The 20,008-nt window shown below is 46.3% G+C and overlaps 1 protein-coding gene across 1 annotated transcript in view; it reads left to right on the top strand.

Annotated features, from left to right (window-relative positions):
- The window catches only part of dab1a (DAB adaptor protein 1a), a 39,563-nt gene extending 23,231 nt beyond the window's left edge, over positions 1-16,332 (top strand). Inside the window, exons 5-14 of the mRNA XM_071524988.1 lie at positions 2,943-3,062; positions 3,541-3,579; positions 4,080-4,142; positions 6,098-6,151; positions 12,061-12,123; positions 12,260-12,356; positions 13,371-13,777; positions 13,985-14,180; positions 14,696-14,850; positions 16,252-16,332. Of these exons, the coding sequence (XP_071381089.1) occupies positions 2,943-3,062; positions 3,541-3,579; positions 4,080-4,142; positions 6,098-6,151; positions 12,061-12,123; positions 12,260-12,356; positions 13,371-13,777; positions 13,985-14,180; positions 14,696-14,850; positions 16,252-16,332 (1,275 nt within the window). The remainder of the gene's footprint in view (positions 1-2,942; positions 3,063-3,540; positions 3,580-4,079; positions 4,143-6,097; positions 6,152-12,060; positions 12,124-12,259; positions 12,357-13,370; positions 13,778-13,984; positions 14,181-14,695; positions 14,851-16,251) is intronic.
- The last annotated feature ends 3,676 nt before the right edge of the window (positions 16,333-20,008 follow it).

A 20,008-nucleotide genomic window follows, 5' to 3' on the forward strand; every position in this document is an offset into this window, starting at 1 on the left:
TGTGAGTGTATGCATGTGTATGTTTGTGTGCGTGTGTGTGAAGTGTTTGTAAGTGTGCGTTTAACCATGTACCTGTGTGTTAATGTATGATTCACTAGGGTTTTCTCTCAATAGCATGAACGCCGTGACATTTAGATAAGGACCCTTGAACAGCAGCTCATGTTCCCTTGTGTTCGCCATACAGTTTACTCTGCAGAGCTCCAGCTGCTGTGTGTGTATATGCGTGTGTGTATTTCTGTGTGTGCGTGTGTATGTTCAGTCTCTCAGCAACATATATGAGATATTGAGTGTCCCTCTTGGACCTGTTATTATTGTTGTTGCTGTTGTTGTGTCTGTGCGCTTGGCTTGTTTAGTCTGGATCCAGCTGGCTCTCTCTGTAGCCGTATTGATTTCCCATAGTGAGTCGATGAGAGTTTGAGTGTGTGTCACCAGCTCTAATGGCATATCCATCCTCCTAGGGCCGCGAACCGTGGCTCTTTGACTCAGACAAATACACACAGACACACTATCAAGTCGAACATCAGGTCCCACTCCACACACACACATACACACTAGCTAAAACGAACTCCCTGCCAGACTCCCACTCCAAAAATGTTGCTCACCAAATGGTACCTAGATGAACACTCTTATTATGTTCAGCTCTCTGATTGGTGAGCTAAACTGCCGTCTTCTCCTAGGTGTGTGCCCGAGGAAGGGTCAGAATCATATTTGACTGCATTTGTGGTGATTTGGAGGAGCTGTCACCGGCACTCAGGCTATTAGTTGTGGAGAGGAGAACGAGTGGGCTGAGGCAGAGCTGTCGATCTGCATACAGAGCTTATGGCAGAGGCTGAGGCCGTAATTGGAACGTAACCACTTTGATGTGAATTAACAAAGCATCTCTGTCTTCGTGGAGACTAAGACTAAGGGTTGCTCCTGACAGGCCAATTTAGGGGTAAATTCTGGAGTAATTGGCTTTCCACTGCTAGGTCTTTTGTGAAAGTTCTTTGTGAAAGCCATTTTCAAAGCCTTAGAACAAAAAAGATGTGTTTTAGCTAGTTTCAGGGGAGGTTCAGGTACTCTAACTGCATAGGAAATGGTTGTTACTGGTACTCTACAGACAGTCTCTCAATTACTTTGTTACTTATCTTATTACAAAGTTACTATGAATATGTATTACTATTTTTTACTATGTTTTAAACAAAATCATAAGTTTGGAGATGCACACTGAAGAAGGCACCAGCCAAAACGTTTGTGGGTGATGTTCTTTCTGCATTTATGAGAACATAAAAGGTTTGGAAAACCCACTTCTTTTTGAGTGCAAACCATCTGTTTTCTACTGAAGATATTTTATTGTTTTTTATGCACCAAACAAAGCAAGAGTGAGTGTGGTGATTTCTTCCACAGACTAGATAGAAATTCAAAATAATAGTGGACTGATATGTGAAAAATGCCATTTTAGGAGGTTGTGTCATGGTTTGTCCATGAGAAGATACATTTTTTTTGTTTTCCTCTATGGTAAATCACCACTGTCTCACGTTCTTCTTGGGTCCATGTTTTGGCTAGTCAGGGTTGGCGGGGCAATGTGTAATTTGTGCCAATAGGTAATTTGGTGTTAAGTCGTGTTCATTTCACGTATTTGTGTGAGATCAGGTTGTGCTCTCTCCACCTACATGTAAAACCCACAGCTGAAATGCAGCCACATTATCTGTGGGTTGTCGAAACCCAATGTAGGAAATCACTAACTGAATTAGAGGTAGATGAAGCAGGTTGAGGGAAAGTGGGTGCAACAAAGTAAATTACAACACTTCACACATCACAAAATAACTCCTGGAATACGGCACTCCTGGAACATCATTGCTGATAGAAAATGGTTTAGGAGTATCCGATGATGGAATTTGCCTTTCAGTTTCGATTTGTCACTTCCAGAGCACGGAGGAGATTTCCCGCCAATGTCCATACCCAACAACAGAATTTCATTTGGGCAAATAGGTTGAATCTATTGCGTCTCAATTTGGGGGGATGAGGCGCTCTTCTCTGTTGCAGCCCCACTTTTCAATTCAGGCTGATTAGACAGATGTATTTTTACTGTAAAATCTTGCCTAGTGCAGCTTTAACAAATCCTTACTAAAACAGTGTGTCAGCAGTGAAAGTCTTTATCACTGCTTTATTGTTTAAAATAAACTTGTTCGTCAATATGAGATCCCCATCTGAATTAGGAGTACTGAGGGTCAGTTCATCTCCATGGTCCTATGAATTGGCCTAGATCAGTAGTAGAGGAGTGGAGGAGTAGGAGGGAGAGAGAGAGAGAGAGAGAGAGGGAGAGAGGGAGAGAGAGATGTGGTAGAAAGAATGAGAAAGTGCAGGGGGAAGAGAGGGAGAGAGAGATGATGGGGCATATGTTGCCTAACATAAGGAGGATTTGAATGTGAAAGCGAGACAGTATGTTTGACTGTTGGCTCAGCAGAGTAAAAACTCCACCATTTACTCAAGTGTGTTTGACAAGAGCAATGTGCTGGTGAGAACATCTTGGAGGGAGACAACACTAAAATAGAACAATTTTATGCAAGGCAGCTTTCGGTCTGTGAACTCCGGGTGCACTTCGCACAGCTCCAGTCAATAATTGATTAGGTCTGAAACACCATTGTCCCTATAAGACTCTTTGGTGTTGTGCTGTGACAGTAGTTATAGGGTGTGAGTCATCTAACCGGTTTGTTGTCAGAACTCTTGCTCGCCTGACAAGAAAGGTGGTACAAGCTAAGACAGGGGGCTCGCATCTGCACTTGTCACTGTCTGAACCAGAGCAAGAGGAGGAATAGAGTGTGTAGTGATTGTGCAGGTGGGTGCGTAGATGCTCGTTGTCTGTCTGGGAGTGTGTGTGCATATGTGGGTGTATGTGTGTGTGTGTGTGTGTGTGTGTGTGTGTGTGTGTGTTAATGGTCGATGTATCTTTGTGTTCCTAGGCTGAGCCTGTGATTCTGGACCTGCGGGACTTGTTCCAGCTCATCTATGAGATCAAACAGAGAGAGGAGATGGAGAAGAAGGCCCAGAAAGACAAACAATGTGAACAGGCGGTCTATCAGGTACACACGCTAGTTCTGTTCAACTTTGTTTTTTCCCCCCTGCTTTGTTGTTGTTTTACCTGAACTTTATCATCCACCTTAAGTATAATTTCCATCTGAGGGACTCTTGAAAGGCTAGTCGGGTAAAATACAAAAACAAACCAAAGCAAATGACATACAGAGCAGCCACTTGCAGCAAATAGAGTTTAGTCAGTCGCACCATCTGCCCATTGTCCCTATTTCTCCTTTCTCTGCTCTGTCTTCCCTACATCTCTTTAATTTATTTCTCTCTCACATCTCTCTCTCACTCTCTCTGATGATTGCCCAATGATTATCTGAATGCCGGGAAGCTGCTACGCCCTGCTGTGCTTTCCGCCTACTCTTTCTACTCCACTGGCTTAACTCTCCGCCTCTTCCCTCTTTTCCGTCCTCTCCCCTCTTCTCCTCTTTCCCCCTTGTTTGATCTTTCTCTCTCTCCCATGCTGCCGCTCATCTGCAGACAATACTGGAGGAGGACCTGGAGGACCCTGTCTACCAGGTAACTTCCTGACCAATCAAATCGCTGCTCTCACCCCAGCTGCATTCTATCCAATCGGCTTGCTCCTCTCTGTGTGCACTGTGGGGAGACAGTCCCTGTTTGGTTACACTGTGGTTATATGACAACACGTTCAGTTCGGAGGCTCAGATGTCTGCAGGTCTGTATTGGGAGTCAACTAGGAGACACTCATGCTAAACCAGAGTGATCAAATCTGTGAGAAAATGGGTCTGTACCTGTGTGTCTGTGTGTATGTCTGCTTGTTTGGGTGAAAGATCTATTAGCTGTGTTCTCAGTTGCTCTGGGAAGTTTTTAAGTATTTTCTGCTTTACAAATTCTCCTCTTTGTGTCACTTCTTCGATTGCTTTTTAATGGGAGCCTATTGACAACTCTATTTGACTAATCACCTCTGCGATTTCCACACTTTTCTCTCAATTTCTTTCTCTTCCAATTTCTTTCTTACCGCTTGTTTTCCTCTCCTCCCTCTGCTGCTGATGTTGTAGTACATTGTGTTTGAGGCGGGACACGAGCCTATCCGCGACCAATCGGAAGAAAGCATTTATCAGGTACTCACAAGCTCTTCCTCTCCGCTTGTGTCTGACTGAGTAGAGTTGAGTGAGTGACAGAGAACATGGACAATAGCTAGGAAGCCAGATTTATTGAGATTGTCTAATATTAAATAACACATGTGACATTTAGCAGTGAAGCCAGACAAAAATGACACACATCCATATGATGGATGCACACACACTCGTCATAATTTATCTTCAGAAGCAACAGTGATTTTCTATACCGACAGGGTACTTTACTGAATCCTGAAGACTGATCAATATGTCACTGTCCATATTTCATTCATGCACAAGACACTAACATAAATACATGTGCACACACACTGCTCTCATGCAGTAATGGAAGTTATATCCTCTCCATGTTCTACGCAGCTGTAAAATATAGTTACTATAGTTAAGCTACTGTAGAAACAGAACATCTAATCATAATCTAATTACCAACCTTTACAAGGAGATCATTTTAATTATAGAGATTTAAATTGCCATTTGCAGGCCGATAGGTATTAGCTACCTCTCTCTTTATTGGGATAAATATATTGGCGCCTGCTCATAAAATTCCTGCCTTCTCTTTTACTCGTAAAAATATGGAGCAGAGTGAAAATGAAAGACAATAAGAATCTGAGGCGTACAACCAGCCAGCACTCTCTAGAGGGGCCTGCAGATGAGAGCCGGGTACCCCAGGGAGCCAAGCCTTTCTTTGGGTGCACTCCTCAGGGGGGCTGGGTAGACCTCCTTGGGATGGAGAGGGGGAGGGGATGGTGTGTGTGGAGGGGATGCGGAGGTTATTCCTGGCCTGTGTGGAAGGCAGACCCCTCCTCTTTTTCCTCCTCCCCTCCCTCTTTTCCCGAGGAGATGAAAGAAAGCGGGGGAAAGAAAGATTAATCACCAGCCTCTCGTTTGATCTTTAAATAAAATGGATTGAAAATAGACTGGGTGCTGGCACGCGCACAAACATACACACAAACACAGAAACCTGCACACGCGTACGCGCACACACCCACATGCACTCACACACACAAACAAACGCATACACAAACCCACACACACAGCGGGCGTAAGAAACGTGCCTCTCAGCCAGCCTCCAGCCACAGAGGAACTAATGTATGAATAAAGATGGCAGCTTCTGGAAATAAACATGTGAAAGAAGTAAACAAGGCAATGAGAGGAGGAGAAATGATGGGACAGGCTGTGCTAGATAGATATCCACATATTCATCAATGCTATTTTTCACTTACATTTACCACACATTCTGATTAGGGTGCATCCAGCTAGGGACGGGTAAAACTTTGTTTCAAACATGATGTTCCTGTTGTTTCAAACTGTATGAGAAGCCAACACATAATTGAATTCCAGGATTCATATATCAGCGTTTCACCATCAGTGCTAAGGCTCATTGTTTCTTCTCATTCCACACACTGTCAAGTCTATCTGCCTGTGTGACATAGAGATATTACATGTCTCTATGTGTGTGACAATCTGAGTTATTACATGTCTGTGGGTGTGATAAGCAGCCTGCGCTTATCCATTCTTTATTAGAGAGAGAGAGAGAGAGAGAGAGAGAGAGAGAAAGAGAAAGTCCCAGTGACATAGAGAGTAACCAAGAGAGAGAGAGAGAGTGGGAGAGAAACCTAGAGACATACAGAAAGAGAGAGAGAGAGAGAGAGAGAGAGAGAGAGCGAGAGAGAGAGATGATCACCCCAGACCGATAGTCTACTGATTAGCCTAGATGAGTTCTCACTCCACAGATTTTAATTCTGATTATCACTGACAGGCATGCACATGTGTAGGTCACACACACACACACACACACACACACTAGTGATTGAGTCCTGAGAAACTAGTTTTTAGTCTTTTGTGTCGGCATCCTGTGTTTCACGGTGAAGATTGTTTCATTAATCCAGAGGTAACAGGTTCTCTCGGCTGTTCTCTGAATTTATCGGCTGATTGTGTAGGTTCCAACCAGTCAGCAGAAGGAGGGGGTCTATGACGTCCCAAAGCGACACCCAGTGAGTGACCGTGTGTTTGCCGGTGTCCCACCCCTCCACCCCCCCTGCCTGGCCTGCCTCCCCCTCTCAGACAAACCTCTCAGCTGCGCTAGCATTGCTCTATTCTGCTCAGCCTACCATAGTCTTTTCGCTCATGCCTCCCCTGCAGTGCCCTCTCCTTCTAGATCCTCACGGCGCTCTAATTTCCCAGCGTTTCTAGTTCCTCTATTTGTCCCAAACAGTGATCCAGTGTGTCTGTAATTTCCCTGAGAGGTTTGCTGGGACCCAGTGCTCTGTGCAGTGTGCTGTGCTACTGTTCTGCTTGTGATATAGCTGTGGTGGTTGGTGCTCTTTCTCCTTGTGCTCCATGGTGCCTGCTCCTTATGGTTAACTGGAGTACTGTGTGTGTGTATGTGTGTGTGTGTGTGTATGAGGGAGAGAGGATGCTCTCTGCTGCGACTGCATGTCATGTCGGTTGGCTTGATGAAGCATGCCTGGCTGTGGTTCGCTGGTGGTGAATATAGTATAAGCCTGCATGATCTTATCTCAGATCGCGTGGAATGCACATTTTGTCATTGCCGTATCTTTCTGTTAATGGATATAAATTATACGTCTGAACACAAATGTGCATGGCTTCATGGTTTTGAATCTATATCTTATAGGATGCTGCACAGTTTTTCTCCCTGTTAATGTATATAGCAGTGTTGGCCATGTGTGAATACATAACACAGTTTGTGTGTGTATGTGTGTATGTATGCTTGTGTACGTGCTTTATATGTGTATTTGCTCCCACTGGCAGTGGTTATAATGAAAGACGACCTTGACCATTGTCAGGCTGCACTATAACTCAGCTGCTCTTTATCTGCCTATATAAAGATGCTCTTTATATTGCTCCCTGACTTAATCTGCTAAAACTCCATACTCCTAATAATAACCAGGCTGCTGTTTACTGTGTGTGTGTGTGTGTGTGTGTGTGCGTGTGTGTGTGTGTGTGTGTGTGTGTGTAGTGTACATGCACACTCTGTCATCCCATATTGCTAGTCCATAGTCCAGTACTCCCTCAGTCCATTCTGAGCCCATCATCTCTGTGTGTTTTCCCCGGCAGTGGGTTTCTTATCCCTGAACTGCTAAACTGGACTGCTCCACATCACTACTAGCAGTGCAGAACCCCACTCTATCAGGTTGGGTAGGCTGGGAATCAGTCTCGCAGCTCTCTGGCTGTATATTATCCCCAGCTTTGCTAAGAAGCTTACAGTGTTGAGGCGCCACAGTATTCCTGCTCTCTCCTCACCCGGCCCACGACACACGCTGCTATTTGGATTGCCTTTGTGTTGGCAGGTGTCTGAATGCTAACAAATCCAATATCTCTCTCTTGTTGTGCAACCGATTGGACCATTCGTCCTTTCTGGTTCAGTTACAGTGCATTTAACTTTCTCCTACCCACTCAGTCAGAGGGAGTAATGATAACCCCATATGAATGTAAATTTTGTTAAGAAATTCCTGTGGTAGGTGGCTTGTATTGTAGTTAATCATATTACCAGACAAGGTTCATTTTCTTCTTAACAGACAGATTTATAGTGGACAGTAGAGTTAGATGAGATTGCTGTGTGTACACAGTACTTTGGATGAAATGATAACACTGGCAGAACTGCGACCTCCTGTCTAAACCAATCTCTTCTGTTGTTTACTCTATCACCTTCTTAAACGATGACAAATCAATAAAACACGCACACACACACACACACACACACACACACACATTCGTGCATGCATGTATACACCGACGTGCACACGCACACACGGACAGACACACACACAGACAGACACAAGGCCATTTCAATCTACCGAGCCCTTGACCCTGTGAGAACTAAGACAGTGTGTTGAATCAACAGCGGCTCCCGCTACCACAGACTCCCACACATAGAGGTCATCATATTTCCACCATCCAGCCAAGCACATCAGCTCTGCTCAAACACACTGGACTGGTATGATGTGATGTGATATCATGGGGTTTAAAGGCCCAGGCCATCACTGTAAATGAAAATGTGTCCCCTAACCACTGTAAAGTCCCATAACTGGCCTTCCTGGTTAAATAAAGGTTAAATTAAAATAATTTCCTGAGTGTCTGTGTGTGTGTGTGTGTGTGTGTGTGTGTGTGTGTGTGAGAGAGAGAGAGAGAGATTACCTGACTGACTGATTGACCGAGTGATTGACTGTGTGAGTGAAAGAGAGAGAGTATAATCTGCATTGCCCAAATGTATTTTTTTGTTGTGTGTGTGTGTGTGTGTGTGTGTGTGTGTGTGTCCAATGGTATTGTCCTGTGTGTGTGCCAATGTGATCCGTCAGACAGCAGGGGATCAGCAAGGTGGCGTTAATTAAAGGGGCTGCGTTAATTGTATGCAGAACACATGTGCACAGGTAATTACCGTTTCCCTGGAGACGGCTAATTGATAGGTGGCGGCTGCGCTGATAAAGATAAAGGGACGGGCAAAGAGATGGCAAGAGCGCATAATGGGCATAAAGGGGGAAATTGGCAGGGCAAAAGAGGGAGGGATGGGCAGCGGTAGAGAGAGAGAAGACTGAAAGAAAGACAGAGGAATGGGCAGTATGACAGAAGCTGTGGTTGAACTGTAGCTTATAGAGAGGAAGACAGTAGCCATGTTTCCATCCAACTGGCAAGCAAATTTTACGCAAACTTCTGAAATGTTGCAAAAAACAAAATGCAAATGAGGTGTTTCCATTAGTTGGGTTGAAGCGAATAAATAGGCTTCCTGAGCATCAGGAAAAAACACATCCACCAGGAAAATGGAGAGTATTACAAGAATTGATTAGTATTGGGCAAGCTGTTAGTGTCAGCTAATGTTGGCCATACTTCATGCTTTCATCCAAAGAAAAAATGAAATTGCAGTATTCTAATGCACCAACTAATGGCCATGCAGCCATGATGGGAACCTTATACATCGAAGCAACAGTGGATATGACATTTCTGGGAGGTTGTGGTGGACAGATATTTAACAGACAACATTTGAGGGTGTCCAAAGTCACTTTTGAACTGTGCAATAACACTGAACCATTTGTCGGACAAATCAAGCCAAGCCTACATAATTATTTATTTTACAAATGCGTTTCAATCATTATTAATTGCATAATTTCTTTAACAACGACAGCAGCAACAACAAAAATCTGCCTCAAGTGAGCGTAAAAACTTTTTTGCAAAATTAATTTTAATTTTATTGAATTTTGCCATGTCAATTCTTATTTGATACATCATAATTCACAAAAATTACTTGGATGGAAACCCAGCTAGTGAAGGGCAAAGACGGACAGAAAACAAGCTATGAGGAAGGAAGCTGGCTTTTCTACTCTAATGTAATACCCCCCCCCCCTTTGCTCTCCCATACAGCATGTTAATCCAGCCTCTCTCTGTGCCTGCCTGCCTATCTGTCTGTCTCTCACACTGTGGTTCCTAACACAGGGGAGCAGGCTTTACAGAAACACAATGGGGTTTAAACCCCAGCTCAGAGCGCTGTAGTTTAGACTAACGGTAGGGATGAGCTTTAAACCTCTTTAAATCTTCAGTTGGTCTCTGAGTCTGTCAAGAATACTTCTCTGACAGGTCTCAAAACCTTGTTAGGTGTGTGTGTGTGTGTATGTACATGAGTGTGTGTGTCGTGATTGGTGCACACCTACAGACCATCATATTTCCCTCTTGAATAAGCCTCATTTCACCTCACTCCTCTCTGCGTCACCCTGTCTCTGAGTGTATGAGAAACAACTAATGTGTGTGTGTGTGTGTGTGTGTGTGTGTGTGTGAGAGCAGTATGAGCAGTATGTGCATTTCCATCGCCCCCATCATCTAACACAAGGGTTGTGATTGCAGAATGGGCATCAACACACTCATCATCAACATCATCATCATCATCATCATCATCATCATCCCCTACAACAAGAACCAATTGAAAAGCAACAACAGCAGCAGCAGCAACAGCAGCAGGCAGTGGCAGATCTGATAGACTTAGACCTGGGAATGGTGACTCAGGTAAGGTACCATACTAACTTATGATGCTATACAACAAAGCACAGTACTCTTGGCTCGGTGGTACGGACAAATCTGCGCTATACGTCTGTTAAAAGCTAGGAAGATTTTCAGGAGTTTTGAGCAGGGAAGATCCTAAAGGTTCCTTCATGCCCTTATGAACTGCTTCTTCAGACTCCTCCGTATCTCCAGATGATCTCCTGTCTCCCCTCCCCATCTGCACCACACCACCTTCGTTCTCGTCTAGTCGTGAGTCACCCCAGACTCTTGACCCCTGCCATTCACGATTAAAAGACACAACCTTACTGTCGCCATAGTAACCAGATCGAGGCAGGAGTGGGGTACAGAGGCAGTATTGTGCGTGTGCACCCGTGCGTTCATGCCTGTATGTGTATATATGCGTGCGTGTGTGTGTGTGTGTCTGTGTGTGTGTGTGTGTGTGTGTGTATGTGTGTGTGTGTGTGTGTGTGTGAAAGAGAGAGGGCGAGCAAGGCAAGTGGAGGTCCTTTCAGGGCGGAGTGGACGTAAAGGTCAGGGTGTCCATCACAGAGCGGGGCGGGGGGCGAGGGGAGGCTCGACAGACGGCGGCGGCCATCTCTCCTGCAGAGACACGCAGAGTCAAGCTGCTCGCCGCACATTAATGACGCATTCATAACACTCTGATAACCACCGTGACCTGACCCCGCCGCCCCCGCACCCATGCACAGGAAGAATATTGAGTTTAGTGACTGAACTGAAAGTGCAGAGGGAGTCTATAACTGTCCATCAAAATGTTCTCTTTGAACACAGGCTCCAGTGGCATTTTTCCTGTGCTGATGGCTTATGTTTGGAGAACATTAGCAAAGGCTCGGGGTTAGATATTGACTGTGCTTCAACAATCAGTAAGCACTGTGGGAAATATTTCAGGTTAAGAAGAGGGTCTTCCGATTCATTTTTTCTGTTTAATCCCATGGACATACTCTTATCAATCCTGCTGGATGGTAACTGCGCCATTTTGGGTATCTTGGATATCAAGCTTATCGTCTTGGTGAGTTGATCTTTATCTGATACACTAGTCTCTGCGGCAGCAATAGTCCATATTACAGCCTCCTATCTCCCTCCTCTCGCTCCCCAAAAGCTAACATACCCATTCAGACCCATAGCTGTAAAACACCACGCTCACCGATCCATTATCTGATAGACGTAAAAAGAACTTTATGGTCTATGTGTGACCTATGAGTTTAACGAGAAAGAAGATATTCCAAGAACATTCATTATCTCTAAAGAAATTATCCGCATCCATGATTTATGCAAATCTCTGACCATGTATTCAAGGCTTAAATTCCTTTAACAACTAAAAATAGAGTTCCCTTCGGTTGCCACCGGGCTAAAGATATTATTAATGTACGAAAGGGGGAGATATTAAAGAGAAGGATCATGGGGAGAAAGAGAGTTATACTATGAAAGGAAAGAGAATGAAACGGACCAGATTCAGATCAAATAGAAAGGCTGCTGTCTTTGATAGCTGTTCCCTCTGAGGCACACCACACATCTATTACAAGAGGAGAGTGGAGCATTAACGACTTGTCCGGGGTAAGACACTGTGCCATTCCTTTACTTGTACAGTAAAGACGCTGGGTGTGCAGTAATCAGAGTAGTCTGGGTAAGGTATGCCATCCTAATCAATCATTCCATTTCATTGCCCCGTCTCTCCTCACCCCTCTGTCACCCCTTCTGTGTTGCCGTCCCTGTGCCCTGTTCAGAGGTAGGTACCAGGACATACCAAGCTAAGCATGTTGCGTGTGCCGTGCTGCATGCAGTGTGTGATGCATGTTGCACCGGAATACAAACTGCTCCAGAGAAGGTGTATTCCCGTTGTGCCTGACCCCTAGTGTGTATTTTCTCTGATTCTCAGAATATCAACCAATTAGAGCTTTTCGGAGACATGTCCACACCTCCTGACATCACCTCTCCATCGGTGAGTAGCTCACATGCACACTGCTGTGTGTAGTTGAGATCTTATTAATGAAATGTTCACATGGCTGCTGAGTAAAACTGCATTCCCCCTTCTTTTCCCTATACCTCAACCTGAACCCCAATCTCATCCCGTGCAGACTCCTGCCTCTCCAGCCAACACCCTTGACCCCTCCCTCGGCCTGCAGCCTCCCACGGAACTGTTCGCTCCCTTCAACCCTGCGTCTGTGCCCTCAGGTAGGATCCTGCTCATTTCCAACTTAAACACACAACAGCTACCAGGTAGAAAAAAGAGAGAGATGGAGTCGAGGAAAGAGATGAAGGGGAGCTGGAGAGACAGAGGGATGGGAAACGGAGAGCAGAGGAGAGAGGAAAGAGTGGGAAAGATGAGAAGGGAGGCTGGTTTGAGATAAACAGAGGGGGAAGGGATAGAGATGAAATGGAGATGAGGGGAGAGAGGAGAAAAGGTGGTGTTGGTTGTGTGTTGAATATGAAATGCGTCATTAGCTTGCTGCCTCAGACACTGCTGATTTACCTGTGGCTGAGGCAACTGTGGTGGTCGGAGGCAAAGTAATAAAACACGCTGGGATGATCGCGGTGAAGACTCTTTGATATGCGTGCGGCGTTGTGAATTAGACATTTGTGTATGCCTCATAGTTCTCTGGTTCTCCTTTCCTCTGTTCCCCCTCTTTGCTCCTCTCCTCCCCTCTTCTCTACTCTGCTCTCCTCTCCTCACCTCTGCTCTCCTCTCCTCCTCTCTCTGTGCATATGTCAGTGTGGCGGGACTGCCAGGGTTAGATGTCAGCCTTCTCTGCTGTAGGTAACAACTGGAGACAGGCAAGCAGAGAGTAGCAAGTGTGTAATAGAATAAGCTGCTGCTGCTGATGAGTCCGAGTGATTTTAATGAGTGTGTGTCGAGCGCTGCCTTTTCATAATGACTCTGCCTCATTCTGGAGGTAATTATGATAGTTCACCATGACCATTAAGAGACACCGCATTAGCTGCAGGCGAAAGTAGGGCATCACTCTCTGGTGATGCATGGGTTATTATCTGTGTGTGTGTGTGTGTGTGTGTGTGTGTGTGTGTGTGCGTATAGAGGGAATGGAAAGGTGTGAATATGCGCTGTGCATATTTCTCTACTCATCTCTTCCTCACTGGAAGTGAGGAACTGTTGCACAGTGGTGCAAGAATATCTGCATTTTCTGTGTTTTTTTTGTGTTTAACCCTTTGCTCTCCGTCATTCTCCACCAGGTTATGTGACGATGGGAGCAGTGCCCCCTGGCCATTGGTCCCAGCAGGCGTTCGCTGCCCAAACCCCCCTGGCGTTCGGGGTCCAGTCTCCTCTAGGTCCAGTGGCCCAGGTGCTGCCAGGTGGCCAGCCTCTCATCTGGGGCCAGGCCAATCTCTTCCCTGCCACCCAGCAGCAGTGGGCAGCCATGGCAGCCGGAGCCTTCCCCCCCACAGCCTACCTCCCTGCCCAGCCTGTGGGCACCCTGCCCGCTGCCATGTTCCAGACTCTCACCCCCGTCACAACCGTCACTCCGGCCGGCGACAGCCATTCAGGTGCCGGAGCCAGCGCCTCAGCTCCCTCCCCTTCAGCGTCGTCGAGTCCGCAGCATGGGGAGCGGGGAAAGAAGATGGGCAAGGAGATGTTCAAGGTAGGGAGCTGATTATTTCAACAGTATAGAATGCTGACGACCACAAAATTATTCTATGTGAGAACTCTACTCACTGCCTCCTCTTTTTCTTAGAAACCATCAGGTTCATAAAGTACAGATTACTTCTGGAAAGCCCATGCAGTAACTGAAATTGCTGAAGTCACTGCCTAGTGTTGATGTACTTCACTAATCTTTGCCTCCCTGCAGGATTTCCAGCTGGCGAAGCCCCCGGCCATGCCAGCAAGGAAGGTTGATCAGCCCAATCTAGCAGGCACCTCAGAGGCATTCAGTTCTTACTTCAGCCGTGTGGGCACTGCCCAAGACACAGATGACTGTGATGACTTTGACATTTCTCAAATGAATCTGACGCCAGTCACCTCTACAACACCATCTACCAACTCACGTAAGGACGGATATAAACACTAAAATGCACATAATGAGTCTTGAAGAAACATTAGTTTAGACAATACTGTAGGATTCTGCTTTATCTCGAATATTCATACACAAACAAATCACCTGCTTTTGTAACAACTCAATGTATGCACCAGTAGATACACATGTAATGTCGAGGTCCTTGCAGGGTAGAGTTAACTGGCTAGTGATACGCATGACAAAGTTATGAGTTCTTAGCCAAATTACAATCAGTTGGCAGTGGTGACTCCAATATTTTGGATTCAGTGCACCAAGCATCATGACAGGGCAACATAAATACAAAATAAATGTCAAGTTTAAATGCACTGACAGTAATACTTGGTTTTTCAGGGAATCCATGAGTGGGGCAAGAATTGTACACTACGCAAGCGTGTGGCTGTGTAATGCCCCAAACCATGTTTAACTATACTCTTTGTGACATGATTTGACTCAAATCACTATTCAGTGTGTAGCTATGTCTGACTCAGCCTGCCCCCCCCCCCGCAGCACCCACCCCAGCACCCAGGCAGAGCTCTCCCTCAAAGTCCTCAGCTTCCCATGCCAGTGACCCCCCCACCGACGCCACAGACCCCCCCACAGATGACTCATTTGGGGAAGCAGAGGGCAGTCCCAGTCGCAGTGGAGAGGAAGACGCTGTAAGTGTGCACATGTATTCATGTGTGTGTGAGTGTGTGTGTCTGACAGTGGTAGGTGTGAAATAATGCAAGTGTGTGTGTGCCTTAAATAACTCTCTCCTTATGCTGCTATAACCTGCACAGTGTGTTGAGATCTGCTGATAAATAGCCCATGTAGCAGTATTGGCGGCCCAGGTAATCACTCTCGCTGATTAGGGGCTGATGCTTTAGTGTTCCTAGTGTGTGTGTGTGTGTGTGTGTGTGTGTGTGTGTGTGGAACATGAGCATTAGTGTGACTGCATGAGGTTGTGCATCCGTGTGTGTATGTGTGTGTGTGTGTGTGGCCAACACAGCGTTAAATTAGCTGGTGGAATTGTCAGAGACATCATTAAGCTGTTATTAATACCGGCGAGGTAGCCTCCATACATCACCACCCCCTATATGGACAGACTCATCTCTGGTGAGATAGAGGAGGAATAGTGCCCCAATTCTTCTTCCAGGGGCAATTAATATTTATTTTACCAGCAGCACCTAGATCTGAGAGAGAAAGAGAGATAGAGATTAAGGAGAGACGAGAAGATGAAGAGGGATTTTGAGGAGGAGGGAGGGCGTCCTTGTAGAATCTGTGACCTTCCAAGAAACATGACTCTTCCGATACTCTGACTTCTTTCTTTCTTTCTTTCTTTCTTTCTTTTTGTTTGTTTGTTTCTTTCTTTCTTTCTTTCTCTTCTTCTCTCTTCCTCTCCTCTCTGCAGGCACTAGTTTTATGCTTTAAAAACAGTTATTATTGGAAAAGAAATGTAGGGGACTTTTTCACTGCTGAAAATGTCACTAGGCCTAAATAACACTCAAAAAGCTTTACACAGCCCAGAAAAAAGAAGCAGTCGCCGATGTGAGTGAGTGGGGGAGAAAGGTTACAAAGAAAGAAAGAAAGAAAGAAAGAAGGAAAGACAGAAACACAGAGAGGGAGAAAAACAACCTCCCACTCTCTCCCGGGTGAGGTGTGAAAAGCGGAAGTGTTTCGGGGAAAAAGCTGCAGATCAATAGAGTGAACTTTATAATAGATTACTGTTAAAGAGTGTTTGCGTGTGTGTTTGTGCGTGTGTGTGTGAGTGCACGCATGTGTGTTTGAGAAAGAGACGGAGTGTGGGCAGTGGTTTCACACTTGGAGTGTCCTTATTCTCCTTCAGAGTACCGACACCTTTTCTCTTTCGTCTGTTCTTTTAGTCTTTACCGATCCTGTGATCCCTCTTTCAAATTTCTTCTTTTCTGTCTGCTTTCCGTTCCCCCCCCTTATTTCCACCTCCTCTTCCTCCTCCATGAACCAATTCCTCTTTTTCTATTTTATCTTCTCTTTTTCCACTACCTCTCCTGTTTCCTCTCCTCTCCTCTTCCATCCTTCTTCTCTTCCCTCCTTCCCCTATTTAGGCATGTGGTTCTGGGTCGCCCTGCCCCAGTGAGACAGCTGAGCCCAGCCCAGACCAGGCCAGTCCAGAGGCTGGGAGCTAGATAGCAGCAGGGCAGGGTAGGTACTGATACCTCTCCTCCTCCTCCTCCTCCTCCTCCTCCCCCTCCTCTTCTTCCACCTCCCTGCCCTTATCTACTCTTCTGGCTGACTGTTGGCTTGTACCACCCACTTACATCAGTCTAGCTGAAGGCTCTGTGCCCTGGGTCGTTTCTTCATCCATCCCTTCTTCTGCCTGTCTCTGCTGCATCTCTGTCTGCCGCCTGCTTTTGCTCCAGGCTCACCTTCACTATTTTTACCGTTTCTGTCTCATCTTTCCTTTGCTTGCCGTCACGCATGCTCAAAGGATGGCATGTGTCTGACTGCCCATGGGTGTGTATTCTGAGTTTGTGTGGTTTGGCTCGTGTATGTGCATACATGTATGAGGATTTGCTTGGGTTTTGTTTTGTCTGTTGGTTCTTTCTTTTCGTAGCATCACCTGGAGGTGTGTAAGTATATCAATGTATGTATATGTATGTATATCAATTTCACAGTAGTACACCACATGTGTAAGTTTGTGAAACAATGTGTCCGCCATGCATGTCCTCTGATCATGTTGAACATAGCACGCTGTGCTCTCATTGTGTTCTGCCTCTGTGATGTGTCCCTAATCATGCCCTGTTCCCAAAATAGTGCACTTCTCAATACAAAAGCCAATAGCATGCGACAGCCCATCAGAAATTGTGCACTTCAGGAAATAGGACGTCTTTTGGGATTTGCCCATGATGTGTGCAGTATGCTGATACTGGATGTTCAGTTTAATATAACATGATGTCTAGTGTCATTTTATGCATTATTTATGTTTTGTGATGTAATATAACTCAAAATGTGTACATTATTTTAAGGGGATCTGAATTCATAGAGACAGACAGCTAGCATCAGAACTGAGGGAACCGATGATGTATGTACTTTCCCACCGTTTGTACTTTAAATATATTTAGTGCAGACACAAAGCAGCTTGTTCCAGACTGGTTTAAAACCCCTGGGTCTTACCTAACATCATCCGATAGCAAACCTTGCACATAACTACACAGGCTGGAAGTTTCTTTTAGAGACAAGTCAACATGCGCCTACACAAGGAGACAGAGAGACAACACACACACTCACGCGTACACACACACGCACACCAACACACACACACACACACACACACACCAGAAGAGAGCCATTTTGATTCCTGCCTCCCTACCCTGTGCCCTCACCCACACAATTCCTGACTATGCCTCCTTAATGATAGCTGCTGGCACTCAGTCCCACACAGGGAAATATTTAATGGTTGTGTTTTCATCAGTTAATACTGGGGGTGCCAAGATTAATGACTGCCTGGACATAATTGGCATTAATTAAAACCCGAGAAGCCTTCCAGCCATCCCCACACAAGGGGAAGAGGATGGGGGGCTTAGCAACCTTACTCCCTGTTGGCTGCTGTCCCCGTATTCAGACGGTCTTGAAGCTAGAGGGCAGCAGGCGGATGCAGGCCTAAAGTGGAAGGATGAATTGTAGAGTGGTGAGTCTGGCTGGAGACTGACTGTGTTACGGCCAGCTCCGAGTTCTTCCTCTGTGGTAGGTGGATGGACCGCTTTGGTCCTGGTCCAATGACGCTGCTCCCATATGGTGTTTACTTGCTCAATCACATCTACTTTAGACATCCTCCCAAACACACACACATACACACACACACACACAGTCACACCTGTGCATTAGGCCCAGTTATTCCCCAGTCAAGCACACCTGTGATCGATACTGCGGCCACCTGTGCTCATGTTGGAGCCAAGGATGTCTGCGTGTGCTCGTTTGTGTGTGTGTGTGTGTGTGTGTGAGAGAGTGTGTTTGCTGCTGGCCGTGACTGCCTGTCCTCCCCCCTCCCACTGTGCGGCCCAGACAGACATGTGTTTGGGCTAGTGGGAGTGTAAGTGTTTTTTCTGGGGTGATCTCATCATGTCCAGCGAACACTCTCGGGTCTCAGCCGTGAAATGGTCTGCTTCCACGGTTCACTGAGCAATCACGCATTGCTCCGCTGGAACCTCCTGCCCAGGGCCTACCACACACAAACACACACACACACACACACACACACACACACACACATAAATGTCCACACACACACCAACCAGGCCAGATATTTTGCCCGTCAGGCTGGTGCTCTGCCAGTGCCATCATTCATACCTCCACCCAGCCCCTCCATCCTGCACCCCCCCCTCCACTCTCTCCACCCTTCCCCTCTGTCGGCTGGGGTGATGGAGGCGAAGCAGCCCCAGTTGGCAGCCCTGTTTAGATGATGCAGGGTGACAGTGCTGGGCTGTGGCCCTGGTGCTGGGGCTGAGCAGTATGTGCTTGCTGTCACTGCTTGTCTCAGCCTCTTTGTCACCTCTCTCTGGGCTCCTGGCAGCTGCTTTCTGCTGACTGTCTGGCCTTGGCCAACCTTACAGTTACAGCTCTGTACCCAACAGCCCCGAGCCTCAGCTAAAGCACTCCTCCCAGTCCTTAGCCCCAGCTTCGTATCCAGATGAGAGCCTAGTGTGCAGATTAGCTACAGGTCGGGTTCCATGAAATTCATTGGTGACATGAAGTGGTAAAGCCTCATGGCAGACCCTAAACACCCTGCTAGAGAAGTCTTCCAGGATGTAATAACGCCAGGCAGGAACCTCCAATCTAGTCGTCTGTATTGGGGATTGAGTGGCTGGCTGTAATTATGTGTATGATAATAACGGGCCCATTGTGAGTGACTGCAGCCGGCTCTGTGCTCAGACTGCAGGGTGTTCCATCATCCGCTGTTCTCTTCTAGCTCAGTTGGAGAGAAATACAGACGTGATGACTCATAACTGGTCTTTCAAGGCGCTAGTTTATACCTCTGATTCATACTGGTCCAGGAGGGAGCCTGGAGTGGGAGAGAATATGTGTGCGCGCATGATGACGCACACAAGCATGAGCACACACACAAATGCAGAGATGTGAATGCATACACTCTCAGACATAATAACACACAGACAGACGTGCACACACTCAGACGCACACACACAACAGGTTTCAAGAGCAAAAGGTCTATTGTTCTGTGAGAGCTCTATATGGGCTGAGGTGAACTGGGAGAGGAGAAATGATCGGAAGTCTCCTGTGTCCCATGCAGTGTGCTACTGCCATCTGGTGGCTGTGCTAGGAATATGACCTTTCAAGCCTTTAGGATCTAGTTCTAACTTGTCAGGGCTAACAGGTTGGGGATAAGTGCAGTTCAGTCAGTTGAAAGAATGAATAGGAAACTGAAGTCCTCCCTTTTTAATTATGTAACATTCAGATAAATGATATAAATAAATAGAGGGTGGGGCCAACTGTTACAGGTCCAAGTAGGCTTTAGGTCAAGTGAACAAAGTGAAAAGTGTTTGAAATTGCTGATGTTGTTCTCTCTCTCATGCACAGAAGGGGAAGGACCCTCTCTACGCCCAGATCAACAAAGGGAAGAAATAAAGAGACACACAGGAAGACAGACCTGACTAGCACTGAGAGAACAGGAGGAGAACCCTCAGCTGTGTGTGTGTGTGTGTGTATGTCTGTGTGTGTGTGTGTGTGTGTGTGTGTGTGTGTGTGTGTGTGTATGTGTGTGTGTGTGTGTGCGTGCGTGTGTGTGTGAAGCAGATCTCTCCCCATCCACCATCATGCTGCCCCCCCCCCCCCCCCACCCCAGCAGCA

The sequence above is a fragment of the Centroberyx affinis genome, unplaced genomic scaffold (genome assembly GCF_046629955.1).
Source record: "Centroberyx affinis isolate AG114_WGS23_722 - 3 ecotype Tasmania unplaced genomic scaffold, CSIRO-AGI_Caff_v1 ptg001253l_1, whole genome shotgun sequence".
NCBI lineage: Eukaryota > Metazoa > Chordata > Actinopteri > Beryciformes > Berycidae > Centroberyx > Centroberyx affinis.